Source organism: Carcharodon carcharias, chromosome 20 (genome assembly GCF_017639515.1).
Source record: "Carcharodon carcharias isolate sCarCar2 chromosome 20, sCarCar2.pri, whole genome shotgun sequence".
Lineage (NCBI taxonomy): Eukaryota > Metazoa > Chordata > Chondrichthyes > Lamniformes > Lamnidae > Carcharodon > Carcharodon carcharias.
In genome coordinates, this window is record NC_054486.1 from 108,092,781 (window position 1) to 108,118,839 (window position 26,059).

The 26,059-nt window shown below is 45.5% G+C and overlaps 1 protein-coding gene across 1 annotated transcript in view; it reads left to right on the top strand.

The window, feature by feature from the left end:
• Positions 1 to 26,059, top strand: part of LOC121292845 — a 141,333-nt gene that overhangs the window by 46,800 nt on the left and 68,474 nt on the right. Inside the window, exons 4-5 of the mRNA XM_041215316.1 lie at positions 18,734 to 18,816; positions 20,383 to 20,491. Coding sequence (XP_041071250.1) covers positions 18,734 to 18,816; positions 20,383 to 20,491 — 192 coding nt within the window. The remainder of the gene's footprint in view (positions 1 to 18,733; positions 18,817 to 20,382; positions 20,492 to 26,059) is intronic.

Below are 26,059 nucleotides of genomic sequence, written 5' to 3' on the forward strand. Positions count from 1 at the left end.
CAGGTTAAGCCTTTATGGTGCTTTCACAACTATCCCTGACCTTGTTGTTGTCACTGTTGAGCAGAGGTGATGGTCTTGGCCAGTTTATTGGATGGATCAATTGATTGATGTATTCTTCAGACCTTCATCCCAAAACGTATGGTAATCAAACACATGTCTTCATGTGGGCACTAAGAAGATCAGGACTTTCCTGAATCTTTTGAAAGTGCGCAATGGTGTTTGGATGAGATAAGAACATGGTTGTTCTGCTCATTGAAGGACTGTGCCTTCAGATTTTCAATCTTGAATCCAGACCTTCTGTCCTGGTATTAAGGGGGCTAGAGTCTTGCCTCTATGCCTTGAGTTATTACCAGTTCTTCTGCTTTTCATGTAGGCTGTTCTCTAAGTTCATCGCTCTTTTAAGGTTGGCTGCTGTAATGTTGGGTTGCAGGTTCTGTTGCACCAAAGGGATTTGTGTCTCCAGCCATTGGCCCATGAGCAGTTCTGCTGGTGAAAAACCATTAGTTAATGGTGTAACTCTGTAATTCAGCAGAGCTGAATCCCAGTCAGAATTCATGGTCACTAACTTTTTGATGGTTTTCTCAGCTCTTTCAGGCTCTCCATTCACCTGTGAGTGGAGAGGAGAACTAGTAACATGAGTGACCCCACAGTTGTAATATTTTTGAAGTGTTCATTCATGAATTGTGGCCCTTTATCCAAAATGATTTCGTCCAGAAACCCATGCACGGAGAATATGTTCCATAATGCCCATATCACAGCCTCAGCCGTTGTAATGTGGAATCTGGTAGCTTAGCTTCCAGCCACCTGGAATGCTAACCAACGGTAATAAGGTATGCTTTGCCACGAAAGTCGAAGCGATCTCGTCCCAGCCATTTCCAAGGTCTACCTGGGAACTGGATGATAATAAAGGCTCTGTGGGTGATTGGTTATTGATTGCGCAAATGTGGCAGGACAAGATAAAATCTTGAATTGCTTTTGAAATGCCTGGCCACCACACAGTTTGATGTGCACATGCTCCACACTTCGCTATTCCCAAGTGACCAGCGCGGATTTTATGAAAAATCTCCTCTCTCATAGTCTTGGGTATTACCAGGCGGTGGTTGAAGACCAGAAGATCTTCCACTATCATTAAGAGCTTGTCAGCCATGCTGTTTTTTGACCAACCTGCTTGGCAAAATTCCCTGACTTGGGTACACTCCACATCTTGTGTGCTTTCCTGAATTCTTGCTGCTTTCATTTAGAAACTGGTAGGGAATTTGTTATGATTGAGACGAATGCTTCCATCTCAGAAACAAACAAGTCCTGGGTGATGGTGTGATCAACCATAGCTCTGGATAAGGCATCAGCTGTGGTCTGCGATTTCGTTGGCACATACACAGCTGTGCACTGGAAACACATCAACCTAAGTCTGGAACGTTGTATGCGTAAAAGCATTTTGAAAATGTCTGTGGAATTAAAGAGGGTGACCAATGATTTATGGTCAGTCTCAATTTGGAATGGTAATCCCATCAAGCAACCTGAGAATCTCTCTGATGCCCAGGTCACTGCCTGCTTCATTGAAACATAGAAACATAGAAAATAGGAGCAGGGGTAGGTAATTCGGCCTTTCGAGCCTGCTCCACCATTCAGTATGATCATGGCTGATCCTCTATCTCAATGCCATACTCCTGCACTCTCCCCATACCCCTTGATGCCTTTAGACTCCAGAAATCTAGCTATTTCCTTCTTAAATATATTCAGTGACTTGGCCTCCACAGCCTCTGTGGTAGAGAATTCCATAGGTTCACCACCCTCTGAGTGAAAAAGTTTCTTCTCACCTCTGTCCTAAATGGTCTACCCCATATCCTGAGATGGTGACCCCTCATTCTGGACCCCACAGCCAGAGGAAACATCATCCCTGCATCCAGTCTGTCCATCCCTGTCAGAATTTTATATGTTTCAATGAGTTCTCCTCTCATTCTTCTAAACTTCAGTGAATACAGGCCTAGTCAGCCCAATCTCTCCTCATACAACAATCCTGTCATCCCAGGAATCAGCCTGGTGAACATTTACTGCACTCCCTCAATGGCAAGTATATCCTTTTTTAGGTAAGGAGACCAAAACTGCACACAATACTCCAAGTGTGGTCCCACCAAGGCCCTGTACAGCAGGAGACCAAAACTGCACACAATACTCCAAGTGTGGTCCCACCAAGGCCCTGTACAGCTGCAATAAGACATCCTTGCTCCTGTACTTAAAACCTCTTGTAATGAAGGGCAACATACCATTTGCCTTCTTGACTGCTTGCTGCACCTGCATGCTTGCTTTCAGTATCTGGTGTATAAGGACACCCAATCTATCACCATTTAAATAATACTCTGCCCTTCTGTTTTTCTTACCAAAGTGGATTACTTCACACTTGCCAATGTTATACTGCATCTGTCATGTATTTGCCCACTTATTCAACTTGTCTAAATTGCCTTGAAGCCTCTTAACATCCTCTTCACCACTCACCTAGTTTTGTGCTGTCAGGAAACTTGGAAATATTATATTTGGTTCCATGATACAGGCTAGTGGAAACTTATTGATGGAAGAAATACAGAGGGTAAATTACCTGATCTTACACTAGTGAGTTGCCTTCTCCACACTCTTGAAAAGTTTTTTTTATCAAAAATCCATCTACTCTTTTAGAGGCAAGTATGGATCCTGCTTCCCCTACTGTTTCTAGTCAGGCATTTGCGTACCAATAACCTTCTCTACAGAGCATGTTTTCCCACAAAGAGTATGAAATTAATATTAGAGAGTGATTGTCCTAAGTTTTCTTCAGTGCAGTTTCTATAAAGTGATCCTATTAAAGAGGAATGGGTTGGACATTATTCCTAAAGATTATCATGGAATGAAACAATTATACAGCACTGAAGCTAATCATTTGGTGCATCGTGCTCCTTGATAGCAGAAGAAAAACCAGTAAAACTTGGAAATGATAGGTACTGGTCTGAACTGGAGTTCCATTTTAAGGTCCCACTCCCTCGCTCTTTCTAATTCACATATTTATCTAATTCTCTTTTGAAGGTTATAAAGAGACAGAATGCTCAACAACAATCCTACTGCTAGCTTTAACTGAATGAAGGTTGCTCTGGAAGCCCCATTTTATAGAACCCTCCCATGTGACCTCACAAAGTTACATTCTCATGACATCACCCATCCTACCCACAATCCACTGCTTCTATTCATGATGTCACACAATAAGGAGTTTTATTCAAAATGTCTGCTTGTGTGAGAACGTCAAACTACTTTTGAACAAGCACCTGAGTGACCATTGACTGAAAGGCAGCATTATGTCCACAGGTCAGTAACATATTGGGTTATAGAACATTCAGTAACACACCAGTGCAGTGCTGAGTGAGCATTGCACTGATGGGGTTGGAGGGGTTGTGGGGTCAGCATATTGAAGGAGTGCTGCACGGATGGAGGGGAGCATTGCACTGTCAGATTGGCAGTTCTGAGGGAGCTCTGCACAGTCAGAGGGTCAGTACTGAAGAAGTGCTGAGCTGTTAGAAGGGCTTCATTGAGGGGATACTGCACATTCAGAGGTACAGTATTGAGAGAGTGCAGCATTGTTGGAGGGCCAGTATTGTGGAAGTGCTGTAACTTGGAGGTACGACCTTTCAGAGAAATGTTAAAACTGAGACCCTTTTAAGTCGGCATAAAAGATCCTAGCACCCTTTTGGAAGAAGAGCAGGAAATTCTCCTTAGTGGTCAATATTTATTCACCAACCAATGTCACCTAAGGATAGATTATCTGATTATTATATCATTGTTTTCTGTGGCACCTTGCTGTGCAAATTAGCGTCTGCATTTTCCTACATTGCAACAGTGACTGCACTTCAAAACTACTTCATTATTTGTAAATGATTCAGGTTGCCCTGAGGTCATGAAAGGAGATATATAAATGCAAATCTTTTTTCTTTTAATCTGCTGCTGCTACCAGTGGAGGACATGATTGGACACCTGTGGTTTACCACGGACTGCTTAACCTTTCATCCAAAGTACGACACCTCCAACAATGTGGCACTCAGTACTGCATCGGAATGTCAGCCAAGGACAATGTACTTGAGCCCATTGTGGGAAAATTTGGCACTTCCTATTGCTTTCACTATTCTTCTCCTTGGGGTTTGGATCCACAGCTGCTAGTGGACACAACAATTCTTCATGTGTGAACTTGGACAGTAAGTGACACAGGCTGTTTGACTGGAAAGAAAGTAGAATCTTGCATTTATTCAGCTGCTTTCAACCTCAGGCTGTTCCAAAGCACTTTACAGCTAATGAAGTACAGTTATTTTTGTGACATAGGAAACACCGCATCTAAAGTGTGCACAAAAAGGTTCCACCCATCAGCAGTGAGATAAAAGTCCAGATCATCTACTCTGGTGCTGTTGTTGAGGGATAAATGTTGACCAGGGTGATAGGAGAATTCCCCTGCACTTCTTTAAATTGTGCCATGGGGTCTTTTATTTCCGCTGATGAAGGCAGATAAGCCTTCATTTTAATGTCTCATTCAAAAAATACAGCAGTACAGAAGCACTCTCTCAGCCAGCCTGGATTATGTGCTCAAGTCTCTAGAATGGACCTTTGATCATAATAATCTGATTCTGCTGGTACGTTTTTAAGGTTGTCTAGAGGGAGAGACCAGTGACCAATACAAGGCATTCTCAATCCACATTATAACTTATGATCTTTTCCACTGTTACCTGGGCCTACCACCATCTAGGAACTTCAGCATGGTGTGGTAACTGGGGCAGAAACCTGATTTTTATTTTTCTTTCATGGCTAGGCCAACATTTGTTGCCCATCCCTAATTGCGTTTGAGAAGGTGAGCCACCTTCTTGAACCTCTGCAGTTCATCTGGTGCAGGTGCACCCACAGTGCTGGAAGGAGTTCCAAGATTTTGATCCAGGCTGAAGATAAAGCTGAAGTATTTGCAACAATCTTCAGCCTGAAGTGCCGAGTGGATGGTCCATCTCAGCCTCCTCTGGAGGTCCCCAGCATCACAGTTGCCAGTCTTCAGCCAATTCGATTCACTCCACATGATATCGAGGAACAGCTGAAGGCACTGGATAGTGCAAAGGCTATGGGACATGACAATATTCTGGAAGTAGTGCTGAAGACTTGTGCTCCAGAACTTGCCATGCCCCTAGTCAAGCTGTTCCAGTACAGCTACAACACTGGCATCTAGCTGGCTACGTGAAAAATTGCCCAGCTTTGTGCTGTACACGAACATCAGGACAAATCCAACCTGGCCAATTACTCCCCCATCAGTCTACTCTCCACCATTAGTAAAGTAGTGGAAGGGGTGATCAACAGTGCTATCAGCGGCACTTGCTTAGCAATAACCTGCTCACTGATGCTCAGTTTGGGTTCCGCCAGGGCCACTCAGCTCCTGACCTCATCACAGCCTTGATTCAAACATGGACAAAAGAGCTGAACTCCTGAGGTGAGGTGAGAGTGACTGCTCTTGACAACAAGGCCACATTTAACCAAGTGTGGCATCAAGGAGCCCTAGCGAAACTGGAGTCAATGGGAATCGGGGAAAACTCTCCACTGGTTGGAGTCATACCTAGCACAAGGGATGATGGTTGTGGTCATTTGAGGTCAGTCATTCCAGCTCCAGGACATCACTGCAAGAGTCCCTCAGGGTAGTATCCTCATCCCAACCATCTTCAGCTGCTTCATCAATAACCTTCCTTTCATCATAAGGTCAGAAGTGGGGATGTTCGCTGATGATTGTACAATGTTCAGCACCATTTGTTACTCCTCAGATACCGAAGCAGTCCACGTTCAAATGCTGCAAGACCTGGACAATATCCAGGCTTGGGCTGACAAGTGGCAAGTAACATTTGCACCACACAAGTGCCATGCAATGACCATCTCCAACAAGAGACAACCTAACCATTGCAGCTTGACATTCAATGGCATTACCATCACTGAATTCCCCACTATCAACATCCTGGGGGTTACCATTGACCAGAAACTGAACTGGACTAGCCATAGAAATACTGTGGCTACAAGAGCTGGTCAGAGGCTAGAATCTGCAATAAGTAATTCACCTCCTGACTTCCCAAAGCCTGTCCACAAGGCACAAGTCAGGAGTGTGATGGAATACTCCCCACCTGCCTGGATGAGTGCTGCTCCAACAACACTCAAGAAGCTTGACACCATCCAGGACAAAGCAGCCCGCTTGATAGGCACCACATTCACAAACATTCACTTCCTCCACCACTGAGGCACAGTAGCAACAGTGTGTACCATCTACAAGATGCACTGCAGGAATTCACCAAGGCTCCTTCGAAAGCACCTTCCAAACCCACGACCGCTACCATCTAGAAGGCCAAGGGCAGCAGATAGATGGGAACACCACCACCTGGAAGTTCCCCCCCAAGTGTCTCACCATCCTGACCTGGAAATATATCACCGTTCCTTTACTGTCGCTGGGTCAAAATCCTGGAACTCCCTTCCTAACAGCACTGTGTGTACCTACACCACATGGACTGCAGCAATTCAAGAAGGCAGCTCACCACCACCTTCTCAAGGGTAATTAGGGATGGGCAATAAATGCTGGCCCAGCCAGCGAAGCCCACATTCCGTGAATGAATTAAAAAAATTGGGAAAATTGTTATTATTACAGAGGTAGTAGCAGGGTATTTAAACACAATGCAATCAAGCAGAGGCAACATGGTATTGTGAAAGGGAAATTGTGTTTGACAAATTTATTAGAGTTCTTTTACTTCTTCTGCTTAAGCTTTAATTGTGCTAGTATCACAGACTAATATCTGTATTCCTTTAGAGCGTTTATATGGGTATTGCTAGCTAAACTAAGCATGACCCTCTGGAATTGTAGTTCTGAGAATGAAAACTTATAAATCGAAATAATCTAAAAATGTCTTAAAGATTTCAAGTGATGGTTGTGGCTATTTTCTTTGTTAGCTTGTTCTATTGTGGGATTGTCCTTGGGAAGAAAGGTTGTTGATACGCTTGGAAACAAATGGTCTTTGTAGCTTGTGGATGGCTACCTTGTGTTTTTTCATTGTTGGGGGCACCAGATGCTTGTTTCTGTCAATTACCACCAGTCCATTCCATATTTTATAGACCATGGTCAGTCTATTTTTCTCCCTCCATTGCTGTAATGATTCCCATTCCAAATCTGAAATCAAAGATGTGACACTGGTATATTTCCCATATTGATTCATGCAGAATTGTGCAGTGTGTATTTGGATCACTTCAATCTTATTTATATCTCTCGCCGTAGAAGGATCCCACAAACAATTGGCATGCTCCAGAATTGGACAAACAAATGCTTGGTAAGGTATAACTCTGATATTGCAAACCGAAGATTCTTCCTCGGAAATCCAAAGACCATGTTTGCTTTGGATGTTATCTGCTGACTGTGGAATCCCTATTGAATATTGTTTTTAAGATGAACACCCAAGCATTTACTTGTTGGGGAATTTTATTACAGAAGTTAAAGCTATCTTTTGGTTGATCTTTTTTGGTGGTATAGCATTTAATGACATAGCATTTTTTTTGGCATTGAATGCCATCTCTGATTGGTCCTGCCATTTTGCAATTCCAGAAGATCATCTTGCAGCGAAATGATATGACCTTGAGCTTTCCCTGATGCGTAAACCACACAGTCATCAGCAAATAGTCACACCCTGTTTTTTAACTTGTTGGGAAGGTCATTTATGTATACCAAGAAGAGTAAAGGCCCCAACATTGTTCCCTGGAGCGCTCTGGAGAGAACATCTCTCAGAGAGGATGATTCACATATCACTCTTTGCCCTCTGTTGGTAAGGAAGCGACAGATCCAATTTAATAATATCCCCCTGATGCAATAGTAGTAAAGTTTAGGTAAGATCTTTTCATGAGGAACTTTGTCAAATGTGTTTGAGAAATCTAGTATGACCATGTGATTAGTTTCATCTTTTTTGAGACTTGAGCTAAGTCATTGACAATCTGTAAAAGCTATGTTTCAGTAGGTCTTTTTGACTGAAAACCATGCTATCTACCAGGATGTCCTGATCTTCAAATTTCCTCATGACATGAGAATGAACAATACATTCTAGTAATTTACACATGACACTGGTGAGAGATACCAGTCTGTAGTTTTCTGGCTAACTTTTATCCCTTTTTTTTAATATACCACGGAAGTTAGCTTGTCTCCACTGGTCTAGTAAGTAGCCAGTGTTGATTGACTCTTGAAAGAGATTGATCAATATTGGAGACAGTTCATCAGCTGCTAATCTTAAAATCTGGGGAGATTCTTTTTGAGGAGTAGGATGAATAAAGGGGAAACAGTAGATATAGTGTATTTGGATTTTCAAAAGGCCTCTGATAAGGTGCCACATAAAAGATTACTGCACAAGATAGGAGCTCATGGTGATATTAGCATGAAGATCGCTAACCAACAAGAATCAGACAGTTGGGATAAATGGATTATTTTCAGATTGGCAAACTGTAACTGGTGGAATGCCGCAGGGGGCAGTGCTGGGGCCTCAAATATTTATGTTCTATATTGATGACTTGGAGGAAGGAACGGATTACACTGTAGCCAAATTTGCTGAGCGTACAAAAATAGGTAGGAAAGTAAGTAGTGAGGAGGATACAAAGAATCTGCAAAGAGATATAGATATGTTAAGTGATTGGGTAAAAACTGGCAGAGTATAATGTGGGAAAATGTGAGGTTGTCCTCTTTGGCAAGAAGAACAGAAAAGCAGATTATTTAAATAGATAGATACTGCAAAATGCTGCAGTACAGAAGGGATCTCGGGGTCTTTGTACATCAAACAAAAAAGGCTAGCATGCAGCAAGTAATTAGAAAGACAAATGGAGTGTTGACCCTTATTGCAATGGGGATGGAGTATAAAAGTAAGAAAGTCTTGCTACAGCTGCTTAGGGCATTGGTGTGATCACACCTAGTGTACTGTGTACAGTTTTGGTCTCCTTGCTGGAGGGATATACTTATGTTGGAAGCAGTTCTGAGAAGTTCAGAAGACTGATTCCTGGGGATTTTCTTGAGGAGAGGTTGGGCAGGTGGGCTTGACAGGGTAAATGCTGAGAGGATGTTTCCTATCATGGGGGAATCTAGAACTAGTGGCACAGTTCAAAAATAAGGGGTCTCTCATTTGAGAAGGGGATGAGGAGGAATTTATCCTCTTGGAGGGCCATTAGTCTTTGGAATTCTCTCCATAGAGAACAGTTGAGGCTGAGTAATTGAATATATTCAAGGTTGAGCTAGAAAGATTTTTGATTGACAAGGGAGTTAAGGATTGCCCTCAAAACAATGACTGCACTTCATTCATCCATTCATACGTTGCAAAGAACTTTGCAGTTTTTCTTCTTTCATGGCCTGCTAATTTGGAACCCTTTACTGATTAAAAACAAATTGAAAAATAAAATTCATGATGTAGGCATTATTAACAGAGCTGGTCTTTATTGCCCAGCCCTAGTTACCCTTCTTGAACTGCTACAGTGCATGTAATGAAGCTACTCCCACAGTGTTGCTTGTGAGGAAGTTCCATGATTTTGACCCAGTCACAGTGAAGGAACAGCTCACATATGTTTAGCTGTTTTGGTGCTTGTGGAGGAACTTGGAAGTGATGGTGAATATTTGGCTGGGAAGAAAATACTTTTTTTTGAAAAAGTAACATTATACACCAGCAAAAAAGACCTCAATAAATGTGTTTCTTTTCTTAGCTGCATTTACTTGACTGAGAAAACACTTTCCGTGAAAAAAAATAAGGCTCGTGTCAGTTTGGCTACCAGAGACTGATGAGAAATGACCGAAGTAGACAATGGGAAGGCCAAAGGAAAGGCAAAGAAATTGTGCAAGAAAAGGCAAGCAGCAAAAGAATTTTCAGCTGATGGTGGATCCTACTCTTCTCCACAGTTGTCCGACATCGAATCTTCCTCCTCCAAATCCTATGTCATCGAGTGGCTTTGTGCTCACCCATATCCTTCAACTCCACTTGTGCTCTACTCTCCCCCTGAAGACCCACCCTCATTCCATGATCTCTACCATCACAACCTAGAGAAGGTTCCATCCATCAATTCTTCCAGGACCTCTTTTATGGTGAACAGGAGGAGGCCAGAGTCAGTGGCTGAGATGTTCTGCCACACGAGCACACCTGGCATGGAGAAAAAGGAGATGCTCTCATATGAGCAATTGGCCAAGGGAGAATCCAACCAGCCCTGGAACCTGGCTCAACCAGCCATCTCCAGCTACAAGGCCCCAGCAGGGCAAGACTATCCCTGTGACCCTCCCAATGGGCTTAATAACTATGCCCAAACTATTCATTATTGCAACTGTGGACATTCAGGAGCCTGCAAAAATGAAAAAAGAGGCTCATCTCCAGCTGCCAACCCAGTAGGCCTTCCTGAGAAGTTGTCTAACAAACCAGGGAGGAAAGAAAACAGGATCAGTTTTTACAAAGATCACGGTGACCAGGTGAAATTAGACTCAGAAAAAGCAGTTAACCACGAGAATGGAAACAATAGTAAAGCTGCTTTGGATGCTACAGGTGGTGTTAACCCTGAGGAAAGCCAATTGGCCAAGGGTGACATGTGGTCAACAGATACAGGGGAGCACAGCAAGGGGCCAACTGATTTGAAAATCAGTTCACTCCATCATAGAAGGAAGTCTCGCCAGGATCTGCATTTGAAAATATTGGGAATAACTGTTTCTGTGGGAGAAAGGAGAATTGAAGCACCAGTCACAGAGTCAAGATATAATAGTTCAATGTCTGCTGCAGTACCTAGCAAACCAATGAATGTGAATCATCTAACTGCTAAACATCAACAGCTTCCAGAGAACCAATTGAAGGAAACCTGCACCCTGCCAAAGTGTCAGGGAACTAAAATCAAAGTTAAAGCTACAACTGGGATGGGACAATGCTATAAAGGAGATGAGCAATCCAGGAAGCCTGACTCATTGCCCAGTGTCCAGGAGAGCAGTTTGGCCTCTTTAGAAAGGTTGGACTTTCATTTAGCAGAATCCAAGGAAGAAGAGCAAAGTCTTGCTCACAATATTGAAGTTGGAGAGATCATTCAGGAAGATGTGATTCAGCCCCCAGGAGGGGGAGAGAAATTCTTTGCTGATCAAAGGTCACCGCAGGCCTCTGCTTTGGCAGAACATTTGGAAGCTGGTGAAGTTTCAGGATCAGGTATTTATATAGGGAAACTCCTAATGCTAATACCGTATTGGGTCAAATGCTACAACTGTGTTTAGTGAAACACTAACAGTGAAAACTTCCATTCTAAGAATGAGACTAGCTGATGAAAAGCAAGTGACAAGTGAGCTGTTAAAGGGATGGACTGTATCTGGGAAACTCCAGCCAAAACTCTAGAAATGTGGTGCGGCAGGAACAAGTCAGAAAAGTTTCACCCAGATTGGCTGGGAATATTCATCCAGAGGCCGTCTCTAATCAAACAGCACAATACATTTAGAGATTATCGGGCTGGGGCTGGGGTGGGGGTGGGGGTAGGGGGTGGGTGTTCGGTGTGAAATCAACAGCTCATTTTACACTGCACTCTCAATTTCTTTCCCACCTAAACCATTGACATTGATGGAAAATAAGATCGGGAGCGTGATGTAAAATGTGAGTTCGATAGGCTATTGCTACTTTTGCCCAAGACCAATTTCATCCCAATTATCTTGAAAATGAACTGTAGGTTTTCCTTGGAGACAAAAATATCATGAATTCCTTTCTTCCAGAAACAAGATTAGAAGATATTTTCATGGAAAGTGTACCATTTTATAGGAACTGTTTGAATTTGGTTGACTCTTAAGTGCCCACTGAACAAGGACAATTAGAGATGGGCAATAAATTCTGGCTAGCCAGTGACACCCATATCCCAGGAACGAATAAAAAAAAATATTCTGGATTCCTCCACTAGAGAAAATAATTTCTCTCCACCATTCAATCATTCTAAACCCCCTCAATGAGATCCCCCTTAATCTTCCATATCCAAGATGGGATCTGTGTTTTAATTAACTTTACCAATTAGTAATTCCTTCAGTAGAAAGTATAAATAGCTCTGTTATGTCAGTAAATACAAGAGAGGTAACCAAGATAATAGGACTCCAAAATGACTCTTTCTTCCAAACTTTGGAGGACTATGAGAATTCAAAGAAAATTCAAATGATTCTTTCAGCAGTGTCGGGATCTTAGGTTATGCAATATTAGCGCTTTAATTGTTCTATATATGGGGGATTCTTTTGATGTGATTTCTAGTCTGAATATTTGGTCAGTATCACAAGTCGAATGCAGATTATATCACAGTGTAACACAAGATACAAGTCTAGAATCAACTGGACATTCATAAGACCTAACTGACTCACTAATGTCCTTCAGGGAAGAGAACTCTTGATGCCCCTCAGGTTAATCAGGGATGGGCATTAAATATCAACTTGTTAGGTTGCCAACAATATGAGAATGGATTTACAGAAACACCTGAAGCTACGATTAGTTGACACAAGTTGGCACTATCTTTGAGAGATTGTTTGACATACTTACATAGTATAACCAGTAAACCAGAGGCCTGGATTAATAATCCAGAGCATGGGAGTTTTAATCCCACTATAGTAGTTTGAGACATCAGGATGAATCTTCCTCTGGGCACAGAGAAGCCTGACCTACCCCCTCAGATCACAAATGCCTCCTCTATGCATTCGCATATCCTCCATAACCCCTCAGATCACCCAAGCCGCTCGTCCCCATGCCCTCAATGTATCTTCCATAGTCACACACCCAATATTCATTATGTACCAGCTTCATGTTCCATGCAATATCAATGGAAAATATTTCACATTTCTTGAAAATAAACATCTCACCATCTAATAAAAGCCTCCAAATCATTTATAGAAAAAAATGCATTCTGGCATGTGTAAAAAACCTTGTAAAACTTGTATCCTATTAGGTTGTGTAAACAAACCTGAAACCACATCAAAGACACAATTTGTTATGACAACTTCTTGAAATTCATTGGGCAGAATCTTCCCAGATTTGCACCAAGTGCAGAAGTAGAAAAAGGGCATTTTATGCACCGGCTGCAAGGGCAGCTTTTCATGCTGTATCGTCCCATTCCTGCCTCATTAATTATGCATTTCTGGGAAACACACCAGAGTGTTGGCAGGGAGGCCTCTGATTCGTCCGCTTCACCATCACCTCAGGCCTTTAGTAAACCTGGTGCCATAATTAAAAGCCACCCTTGCACAGAGCTAGCACTCTTCAAGGGATTGGAAGTTGCTGGGAACTGATGGCTGCCAAAGGGAGGAAACATGCTGCCCCCAGATTTAGCGACACCTCCCTCGAACATCTACTGGACACAGCGGAGGCCTGCCGCGAAGTCCTGTAACTCCACTCTAGGCAAAGACCAGCAAGCAAGATCATCAATCCAGCATGGGAGGCGGTAGCAGCATTGGTCAGCACCAACACCCTTCAAAATAAGACAGCCATCCAGTGCAGGAAGAGGATGAATGGTCTCATCTGTTCCATCAGGGTAAATCACTCTTCTCAACACTCTCAACTCACACGCTCACAAGCCCATCACATATCCACAGGGATCTTGCACCTCAAGGGACAACGCCATTAACTCTCACACACACACACTCACATCTCCATTAGGCTCATATCCTCTGGAGCTCATGTCCTCATCCTGTCTATGGCTCCACTCACCACATAAACATTTGATGCAGTGCCATATGTCTGCTCGCACTCGCTCCATTTGTTTTCATGTAGGAGAAGCTGGCTGACAGCAGCAGGGAACTGTCCCAGACCGGGGATGGAGTGGCCCACATTAGACCCCTCACTCAGTTTGAGTTCATGCTGATTGGCTGAGGACACGGAATGTGCCTGTGGCGATGGTCAGGTCAGTGATGAACACCCGGGTGAGGATCCTATACCACATCATCCCCCTCTTAGCGCAACTGTGAGTGCTTTCTCCTGCTTTTGACTCTGCTGCCATGCATTCATTATCTCTACTTTGGTTCACAGGGAGCTCTGTCAAGCAACTGACACCCTCAGCCAGTCCCTCAGCTCCATCCAGGTCCACACCTCCAGCGATGAGGACACTTCCTCTATTGAAGAGCTGGAAATAAGCAGCCTGGATTACCTGTCACAGCGTTTACCCACACCCTCCATCAGCACAGAGACACACACCTCGGGGGGACCTAGATCTAGAGCAGGCTTGGGGTCACAGCCTGATGGTCACTGCACGGACACGTGTCCACAGCAGGAGGGGGCCGGTTCAGTCAAGCTTCCTGGCACTCGGAGCACTGCTGAAGAAGAGGCATCTGTGAATTCCAAGTCAGATGAGGAGCCTGTGGATCCTGCCTTCCAACTCATCATGGAGAGTCAACAGAAGGTGGGGAACATCACGCAGCGCTGGCGGAAGCCCTCAACAGAGTGGCACATGAGTCAGAGGAGTGCATCCACCTGCTCTCTGCTGAAGTGGTGCCCACATGTGTGCAGACCTGCCCTCCATCGTGGCAGCTTTGGGTGAGTTCTTGCACTGGCAACGCAAGAGAGAAATGGGGCACCTCGATGTCCCTCCAGATGCTCCTTCCCCTCAATGAGTCAGACCGGGGCCATTGGGCACCCGAAGTGAGGAGTAGCGGCAGACTGACACCCCTGAGTCATCCACTCAGGAACCCCAGAGGCTGTCCCCTCCCTTCGAGTCGCCTTTACTTGTGACCCCCCTCAATCTCATCCTCTGACACTGCAGAGGAAGCAGCTGGCCCACAGGAGGATAACCAAAGCAAACTGGGACCCTCAAGGCCTTGGCTGTCCAGAGGACCCATGCCAAAGCCATCAGAAACAACAGGGCCAACCATTGCACAGGCTGTCTCCACCTCTACTGAGGATGTCAGGGCAGCACCTAGAAAAAGTGGTAGGCCTAGAATAGTTAAGAATTTCTGATCTCAAGTTGTTGCATGGGTGAACACATTTTGTCACTTTATAATCTGAAAATATATTCACTTTCACTGAATAGTGTGTAACAATGTCTTTCAGTTTCATTTACAGGCTTCGTGAGTCCTCTCCCTATATCCCCAACACCACCCCCACACCACCGCCTCCTCCCCCCCCACCCCCAGCACACAGCTGGACCAGGAGCGATTCTGGAGGGAGTGGAGGGAGAACTGTGTGTGAGGCAGGGCCTTTTGGAGCCTCATGCAAGCTTTCTCCCATCCACTCATCTCAATGTCCCTAACATTTTCAATGCTGCCTGCTGAGATTCTCTTTCAGTTGTCCATCTGAGCTGACCTGCATCCCCGGCCACACACTGCTCTCCCATGCAGCACCAGTGCCCACCCAACACTCCTCTCACTTTCGATTTCAGAAGCTTGGTGGTTGTAAAGTATGTTTTCAGCTGCCCCATCCTTTCCCCTCCCCCAGTCACCCATTTCCTTTCCACCATCATTGTTCACCCCTCGGAATCACCTTCCACCTCCCCACCATTACCTACCAACCAGAACTCTTTTCTTTCTAGGATGTCCAGATGAACATGCACGATCCCTATCTTCCCAAAAATCCAATCCCATCCATGTTGACCTCCCCGACCACCTCCTTCTTATCCCCAGGGTCTGTGTATGCTTCTGAGTCCCCACCAACCACCCTCGCTGTCCCTTCTGCTGCTACCATCGCACCCTCACACTCCCACCCTACCGGCTCACTCTGCCCTCTCTCATACTCGCCTTTCCCTCCTACCACACCTATCCTCATTTCGCTCCCCAGGAGGCAGTCATTGACTTCACATACCACTCCCTTGTACATTCATCTGGACATCCTCCACCCTTATTCCTTCCTCCACCTTTACTTCTTCTACCCCCGGACTCCTTCCCCCCCCGGACTCCTTCCTCCCCCTGGACTCCTTCCCCCCTCCGAATTCCTCCCTCCCCCCGACTCCTTCTGCCTCTGAATTCCTTCCTCCCCCGCTAGACTCCTTCCGCCCCTGGGCTCCTTCTCCGCTCTGGACTCCTTCCTCCCCCCGAACTCCTTCCTCCTCTGAACTCCCTCCTCCTCTGAACTCCCTCCTTTCCCTGGATTCCTTCCTCTCTCTGGATTCCTTCCTTCTCCTGGGCTCCTGCCATCCTCCAAACTCCTTCCTTACGCCTTCCTCCCTCCTTACACTTACCTCCTCAGTTGCTGCATTCTCCCCCGTTACACCCTTCTCCTCCCCCATACTCTTTCCACCCCACCCCCACCAACTTCACTCCCCTGCCGACACCACTGTTGCCCCCCGCTCCCAACCTCATTCCGCGGTACACCTTCCTCTCCCAGTCAAACCTAGACCTTCCTCCCCACCCTCTGGACTATCATCTGTAGCAGCCCATGGCCAAGACCCTGGTGTCCCAAAGCAGACCCCTGACATCAACGGTGACTTTCCACCTTCCGTGTTCTCGAAAATCCATGTTCTCGAAAATCCACTCAGATGCAATGCACATGTTCCAGGGTCCGGTAGCTGTAGGGCTCCAGCATCTTCTGTTCAATGTGAGCAAGGGCCTAATGGTAAATCCCAAATTCTGCACTTCGCACTTGTCAAGATGTGTTTTGGGCTGGCGTGAGAGCCCAGAAATCCATTAGAGTACTGAATCACCTCAGCCCCAGGGAAAGCATTGCTTGATTAACATCTCTGGCTCCCTGATCTCACCTGTCAATTGCACAGTGTTTACTTACACACGATAAAGAGGTTTCAAGCACTTGCAGTTTCAGCTGTTGATACTTTAAGGGGTCTAAATGATTGACACTTTTATTGACCTACAGTAAAAAGGGTTTTTTATTTTTAAGGAAGTGGAATGCTATTAATGAATAACTTTTCAAATAGCTTTTTTGCTATTGTCACTATAAGGTTCATTGCTTCTAATCAGTGTGTAGTGGGTGACTGGGCATGGAGGACATGAGGGACCATAGGTGGTGATTGGGGGCATACCTTGGCACATGGGGCTAGAGGGGCCATGGAGGTCATTTGGCGGGGGGCGGGGGATACTTTGGCATAGGGGGCATGAAGAGGACCTTTCCAATTTACCTTTCAAAAGGTTGCTTCTCCCAAACTTTGGTTTGCGACACCTCTCAGGTGCTGTGGATCACAACTCTCAGAAAAACTGGCTGTTGCAGAGGACTAGAACGTGCCTGTCCACTCAATACACTCGGCAAGGTTGGGAATGCAGAATGCGGGCTCATGACCTGACCCAGCCTGCACTCTTAAAAGGCACTCCTGAAAATCAGAAACCCTAGGAATAGGAATTGGGTTCTGAGCTGCTATTTTCATCCCTCCACAGAGCCTCCCTGACACCATGAAAACCCAGCCCTAAGTGTGGCCATTCACACTCCAACCATGACAAAAATTCAACCCTTTAAATTCAGTTTAAACAGATCTGCAAAATAACAGCTGGTTTCAGTGAAAGTGACCCAGAAGCTGTCACATTGTTGTTAATGCTGGTTTATTAATGTCCTTTAGAGAATGAAATCTTCCATCCTTACTCATTTTGAGCCTATGGGCCAAATTTTACAGGAAGTTGTATTGCTCACCCCAATCCCCACCGTTACGAAAGTCGATTCTGAACCAACTGACATTAAAAAAAAGGCCAACCCACAGCAATAACATGCTGAGAGGAAGTTCTGCCCTTGAGAGCTGCTGGCCAATCAGATTGGCGTGAGCTGCGTAATATTCAGGTCGATTGGCTTATTAACAAGCTCAAATGCCTATTATTTATTCATTTATTTTAAGATGCTGGCTGGCTGCTGATTTTGGTGCCCACCTGCCTGCTGCACTGTGGGGACTGCATTGGGGATGGGTGGGAAGGCGCTAGGCTCGCCACCCTTCAAATTTTACATTTCCCCTTCCAAAAGCACACCCGGTGAGGGGCCATAAAATCCAGCCCTATATGTGTCTCCAGTCCCTTCTAAAGTGGCACAGCAACACCATGACCTTCTCAGGGCAACTGGGGATGACCAATAAATTAGTACTTTGCCAGTAACACCCAGATTCTGAGAATGGATTTTTAGAATCTGTTTTAAAATCTGAAAACGTTGCCAGAATATTTTTGCTTTGATATGTGACAGGAAAATGCCAATTAATACTTTCGTAGGTACAAGAGCTATCAGGTACTAGATAGAAGGCTGATTAAGACTGGTTAAGGCCAGGTTACTCAATGTAGCCAAGCATTGCATTAATTACAAAGCAGATGAACAAAGACTTATAGAAACATAGCTTCTCCAGCCTGTTCTGTCATTCGGTGAAATCATGGTTGACCTGTATTTGAACTCCATCTATCTGTATGTGTTCCATAACCTTTAATACCCTTTCCCATTAAAAAGTTATAAAATACTCTTGCAATTTTCAATTGATCCCTCGCTTCACCTGTTTTTTGGGTGAAGAGAGTTCCAGATTTCCACTATCCTTCATGTGAAGAAGTGCTTCCTGACATTGAGTGGCACAGTTCTTATTTTCAGATTATGATTCCCCCTTGTTCTGAATGGAGATAACTAATTTGGTGATCAGACTTGTGCACAAAGAGAAAGTACTTAATAGTTCAACCTCAATGTCTCAAAGAGGAAAATTATCTTCACTTGGGAGAGACCATGGCCTGTGGAGTCATGGCATTTTTACAGAGTACGTATTGATTCTGATACTAAAGGAACATGTATGTCAAATAGCCCATTAAACATAGTGGATGTTTAATATATTTATTGTGCAGGCAACGAAAGCCAGGATATGGGAGAGGAAGATTTGGAGAATCAGAAACTAAGCAAAAGGCTCAGTGCATCAGGAGCCGATAAGGTGACTGACTCTAGAATGGAACTATGGTGAAATAGTAAGAGAATTGCACTTAGCTGTAGCTGACCCTCAATGTGACCAAAGGCGATGTTTTGGGCAATTTTCTTTTGTAGAATCAAACAGTACGGAAAGGGAATTAGCCTATGGTGTCTATGCCAGCTCTTTGAAAGAATATCCGATTACTCCCATCCCCATCCAGTTCTTTACTCTCAATCCCCTCATTTTTTTCTTTCCCAATTTCCTACTGAACGTTACTATGAAATTTGCTTCCACCACCCTTTCAAACAGTGCATTCTTGATTATAACAATTTGTGCCATCTCTTAAGATTGCCTAATTCCACCTGAGTGACATCATTTGGCTTGACCTCTGTCTCAGCATCTGCTGCTGAAACCCTCACTCATATCTTTGTTACCTCTAGACATGACTTTTCCAACACACCCCTAGCTGGTCTTCCATATTCTACCTTTGGTAAACTTGAGGACATCCAACATTCTGTTGCCCCTGTCCTAACTCACACCAAGTCCTGTTCACCCATTACCTGATCTACATTGTCTCCTGGTTAAGCAAAGGCTTGATTTTAAAATTCTCATATTTATTTTCAAACCACTCCATAGCATCGCCTCACCCTACCTCTGTAATCTCATATAGCCCCACAACTTTCCAGGGAATCTGCACTTAACTAATTCTGACCTCTTGATCTTTCCCATGCTGTGGGTAGCTGTGCCTTCAGATGCCTGGATCCTTGGCTCTGGAATTCCCTCCCTGAACATCTCCAACTGTTTATCTCTCTTTTATTCTTTAAGAAGCTCCTTAGAACCTACCTTTTTAACCAGCATCTGTCCTAAAATAATCTTTTGTGGGTCAGTGTCTAATTTCGCTTTATAACGCTCTTGTGAAGTGTCTTTGGAGGTTTTATTACATTAAAGACATTATATAAAATAAGTTGTTGCTGCATTAAAAAAAAATCCTCATCCAACGATTGCCAACCAAGCTCTGGCTGCTTTCTGTCTGCAATCTAGATGAGTCAGTATAAGAAATTGACCAGCCTTGAAGGGCATCACAGCAAAGCCTGATCATGGCCTCATCAGAATGGCCACATATGCTCACTTTCTAGCAAGAATATCATGGCAGCATGAGCTGTGCCTTATTGAGAAAGGCAGCATCTTAGTTCCTGCAACATGGTCCTGGCCTTGTCTCAGGTCAACTAACTGGGATTAGTACTACAATGAGCAATGTCTTTTAATTAGTGTATCATCAGGAAGCTCTGTGTTGAATCTGTTAATATATTAAAAATATTATGAGTGTCAATTTTTGCTACTTGATATTTTTATACCCACACTTATAAGGGAAATTTCCAATGTCAACCTGCAATGCTGCAATAATCAGAGGTGGTGCAACAACACCTCCATTTTGTACACTCAGACTCCTCAGCCTCAGTACTAAAGATAAACTTTTGTGCTTCATTGGTTGTTTAACATTTTGGGACATTCTGAGGTTGGGAAAGGTATATATGTAAATTCTTTTTTTCCCAACTTCCTGCAATTCTGACTGTCCAAAACCTGTTCCAGGACATTCATGTCTCAGGTGTGTCTGTGTCATTGGAGAAAATGACGACGGAGGAGGTCTGTGAATGGCTGATTGACTCCGGCTTCCAATCATGTGTCCGGCGTGTCAAAGGTGAGGAGATCGATACCCGTGTGCACACTTTATTTAGTCATGAACTTTGTGTAAATATGATCTGTCTTAGGAGACATCGAAATCCAGAAGGGAAAAACCAGTAAAACTTGGAAATGCCTAATACTGACTGCGCTAGCCTTGTAAAGCTGAACATGGAACTCCAGTAGTGTTGGTGCCAATGGTACTGGTTTTTGACTATTTTGAACATTATTTTATAGGCCAGAATTTCACACCCCACCCCTTCCGTTGTCTCCCCAGAGCTGCTCTCACCCTGCCATGGGTAAATGGGGGGTGGTATGAGGACCTTCATTCACAATTCTGCAGCTTAAAGTAATAGATTGGGAACAGCCCCAGAAAAATTCCTGACTCCATGCCATGGGGGCTGAGTTTGCCAACTGTCCAGGAATGCCCTGGAATCTCCAGGAATTAAAACTTAATCCCCCAAAAAGCAACAGTGAGCAACGCCTGGGAGAAAAACCATTAGGATATTAAAAATTTGGTGATTTTTAAAAACATTTTCTTCAAACATTTTTGCTTATTATAAAAATGTCCGAGATGGCAAAAAAGGCCTGTTTGACGGTTAAGAATCACCTACTTGGGTAATGAAGAGCCTGTTGGCGGTCCAATTAGCCATTGGAAGATGGGGCAGCATGAGGATGGGCGACCAAAAGAGCAGACATGGGATGGGGTGGTTGGATACAAGAGATCATGTGATATCATCTTCAGGAATATGTCCATCCAGAGTTGGCACCATTAACCATAACCTGACTGCAATTTTAACTTGAGGGCCTGTACAGTGCAACCATATTTCCTTCAATGCTTACCGAGCAGAGCTTGGTAGAAACCCATGAGATCCTCATTTTATTATATTTTTCTTTCTTTTAGCCAGCTGGGAGGAGTAGGAGGTGCTCCTTTGGACCCCATAAGAAAATTCTCTTCTCTCAATGGCAATCACTCTCCTGGACCTCCCACCAAGATAATTGCCCATCAACTGCATTCCTTCAGATCCACAATGATGCCTTCTCTTTCAAGGTCCCTGATCCACACCCTGTCCCCTTTGTGTAACTGTGGCAGATTTCTAGTGCGGTACTTTCTATTGTAGGTGGAAGCCTGCCAATGTCTATAGGACTGTCTTGGCCTGGAATGTTTCGGTAGTCCTTGACTGCCAACCTTGGGATTAGTTTCTTTGGCAGCAATTGCAGTTGGGTGCAGTTTTCTGCCCATCAGGAGCTCTGATGGGGCTAACCCACATTGCAGCTGGGTGGATCTATAAGTTAAAAGTGCTGTAGGAAAGTCGTCGTCCTTTGTCAGAAGAGTTTTAATGGTGTAGATGCCCCTTTCCACCTCACCATTCAATTATGGATACCTTGGGGAGCTGGTACAGTGTTGAAAACTGTGCTCCTGAAGAGGTCAGGTACTGAGGGCGGACAAAGGATCAGGTGCTTTTAAAGTTTCATGGCTGCGTCTCCATGATATAACACTGATCACAGAGCACAAGCGAGTTGCCCTCAGCCAGACAGGAGTCAGATGTTCTCAGAGTCTATGTGAAGATCTGTGGAGTGTCCTCACTGCATGTCGTCATCATTCTCCTGCAGTTGAGCAGCCATTAGGGCCTCCATTTCATCTCCATGACAGGAGCATTATCACAGAGGGTATGTGCACTGCCATAAGCCAGACCAGAGTCAAACGTTCGAGGATGCAATGTGAGGATCAATGGTGTCTCCTCACTGCATTTTGTCATCATCCTCCACAAATCTAGCAGTTATGAGGGCCTCCCGAGCATGCCTGCCTCATCTGGCCAGTGTGAGGGCCTCATCGCCATCATCATCACCTTCGAGGACCTCGTCATCCTCATCCCCGTCGACATCCTCCTCATCGGAGGAGACCTCCAGCTCCTCCATCTCCTCTTCGGCCAGCTCTTCCCAGCCCTTCTCCCTGTTGCAGCACCAGGTTGTAAAGGGCGCAGCAGGCAATGACAATGCGTGACACCCTCTGTGGACTATGTTGCAGGGCTCCACCAGACCGGTCCAGGCACCAGAACCTCATTTTCATCATCCCAATGGTCTGCTCTATCAAGTTGCGAGTTGCAGCATGGGCCTCATTATACCTTCAATTTGTTGCAGCCTGAGGCCGCTGGTAGGTGTCATCAGTCACATCCTCTGCGGGTAGCCCTTGTCCCCGAGGAACCATCCCTGCAGCCTCTGTGGATCCTTGAGGACATCAGGGATCTGTGACCGACTGAGAATGAAGGAGTCATGGACACTTCCTGGAAACCATGCACAGACCTGCAGGATGGTTTGTAGTGGTCGCACATCAGTTGTACACTCAGCAAATGGAAGCCCTAGTTGACCGCTTGTTGCAACAGAGATTTGAGCACTATATAAGTGCAGTTGATTGCACCCTGCACCTGTGGAAAACTCAAGATCTGGGCAAATCCAATCACTTTTGCATCCTGGCTCTCCCGGTCCTGGACAAAGTGCACTCAGTTGTATGCCCTTGCGAAGATGGCCTCTGTGACCTCATGGATGCATTTGTGGGTGGAGGCTTTTGATATCCCACTGAGGTCACCTGTGGATCCCTGAAATGTAGAAATTGAGTGCTGTGGTCACTTTCATGGCAACTGGCAGTGGATGCCCTCCATGTCCCCGTGGCACCAAATCCTGCAGTAGCTGGCAGATGTAACCGACCAATTCTCTATACACGCGCAGTCTTCAGCGACACTGGTTCTTGGTCATCTTCAGGAATGAAAGGCAGCGTCTGTAGACCCTGGGTCTAGATAGGCACTGACCAACGACGGCTCCCTGTGGCTCTTTGGTGGTGTGTGCGGGGGTACCAGCCACCCCTGCTTCCTGAGCTGCTCCACCCTCTGCTCAGCCAGGCACTAGTTGCTCTGTTCTCCATCATCTTTGCTCTCTATACGCCATGAGGCATACAGCTAGTTCACCAGGCTCCATGCTCCTTATGTACTCCTCCTGCAGGATGTAAAAGAGAGACGCGTGGGTTAGCTAGGGTGTTCTAAGAACCTCCCCTGGTTAAGTCTGAAGACCCCTTAATGCATCCCAGAGAGTGCTAGCAACCACTTGGATAGCCAGAGTTTAGTGCGCTGCATGGCTGCCCGAACTCCACCCACCTGCAGCCTGGCCTGAACCCCATTCACTTGCCTGGACTGCAGTGGTTCTAGAAGCTAGCTCACCACTGCCTTCTCAAGGGCAACTAGGAATAGGCAATAAATGCTGGCCCAGCCAGTGAAGTCCACATCCCTTGAATGAATAAAAAGAAATCTCCACCTCATTCCACCTAACTGATTGGGGGCAGCTTTGCCCATTGGACTGCATGCTGTGCTCTCAGCTCAGGTGCAGGCATTCTCCTAACCCACACTGCAAGGCTGCACTGTTAGCTTGAACCATGGGGGAGACTGGTCCAAACCAGGATGATGACATTGCAAGGGACTGTTAGCACCTCCACCAGTGACTGCTCCATGGCCAGCTTTAGCAAGGAGATGGTACAATATGCCCAGTTGTCCAACTGTTCTGCAGTCCACTAAAAGATTGCAGTCTGTGCCCGAAGGGTGAAAAGCTCGGGAGCACTCGGTGGCACTTTCATGCCTCTGCATTGCTTGAGTGGGCAGATAAAGCTAGAGACCCGACTCCACACACATCAATGTGCCTGCATCTGAACTGTCTCAGCTGCAGAGGAATGGTCACTTTATACAAGGTTTCCTTAATGTGTGGCCGATTCCCTCCCCCCCACCCCGCACGTGCTTGGGCACTACCTTCAACCGCAGGTCAGCCCTTGCATCACCCTCTCAACGTGCCTGAACTGCAGGACAGCCCTTGCCCTCCCCCTGCAACGCACCTCAATCGCAGGAGGCCCTTGCCCCAATCCCCCATACCCAAGTTGCCTCAACCGCAAGGCAACCCTTGCCCCCCCACCACCAAAGTCATCTAAGCCTTGAAGTCCAACAGGCGACCCTCATGAGCGCTGCGCAACATTACTGTGCACTCACCCCCGAGTTCCTCTGAAAGCGTAGTCTGCCAAGTGCACGCTTTATATATGCTGTTGTGAAAAACGTCGGTGTGCAATCATGCCGACATGGGCAGACGAACCAGTAGGGGTGGATGATTCCAGAGGGCTGGCCTTACAATGAGGTTCCTGACATCTGATGGCGGGAAACACGGCCACCATCAATAGGCTGAGCGGACGATCACAAACTGGTTTCACAATGTCATGAAATCAATTTTTGGCTTTCATGCCATATTGTCCGCTCATGCCGCCAAACATTCCCGATGCCACCGGGCATGGAAAATTCCGCCCTCTGTGTCTGACAGTCCTCTAGATGTGTAATATACTGGTCAGCAACATCCATCCAGTTGTTCCTGAAATAAAGCTGCCCCTCGGCCTGTGGACAAGGTATCCTCTGCTATAGTGGTGGGCAGGGATGGGTCATAATGAGTCAGGAAATCGGGTGAGCGGCTTTGATGGGGCCAAACGTGTAGTCCTGGTGTGCATCCCAGCACCATGCCTGGCCTTTTTTGAGAAAGTATCACAGGGGTTCTGTGAGCTACATCAGATTGGGTAGGAATTTTGCCAACTGGTTCACCATGCCCAGGAATTTCTGGAGGTCTGGAATAGATGATGAGGTTGGGAGCTCACTGACAGTCTTTGTTTTCTGTGAGTCGGCTGTAATGCTTTTGCTGCTGCCAATGTTTCCTAAGAACCGAAAAGAAATCTTGGCGAATTAGCATTCTTGGCCTGAAGTCTCCCTGCTTCCTGCAAGCATTCTAGCACAGCTGTGAGCCTCCTATCATGTTCCTCCATAGTTGTGCCGTGGACCAAACCATCACCCATATGGCAGATGGCACCTGCCAGGCCTTGCAAAATGGCTGACATCATGCGTTGAAAAATCTCGGGTCCCAAGGTAATGCTGAGTGGCAAGTGGTTGAAACAGAATTTGCAAAACGGGGTGATAAACGTAGTCAGCAACCTGGATTTCTCATCTAGTGGAAGTTGCCAGAAACCACTGTTAACTTTGAAAATACTATACTTTTGGAGAGCTTGGTCAGCTTATCTTCAACCGAGGACATTGGGTTGACTTCTCTTGCCACTGCTATGTTTTGCTGTGTTAGGTCGACATAGATACAGATGGACCCATTTGGCTTCAGAACTGGGACTATCCCGGAACACCATTCACGGAATCACACAGTGCAGATGAGGCCCTTTGGCCCATCGAGTCTGCACCAACATGTGAGAAACACCTGACCTACCTACCTAATCCCATTTACCAGCACTTGGCCCATAGTCTTGAATGTTATGACGTGCCAAGTGCTCATCCAGGTACTTTTTAAAGGATGTGAGGCAACCTACCTCCACCACCCTCCCAGGCAGTGCATTCCAGAGGGTCACCACCCTCTGGGTAAAAAAGTTTTTCCTCACATCCCCCCTAAACCTCCTACCCCTCACCTTGAACTTATGCCCCCTTGTGACTGACCCTTCAACTAAGGGGAACAGCTGCTCCCTATCCACCCTGTCCATGCCCTTCATAATCTTGTACACCTTGATCAGGTCGCC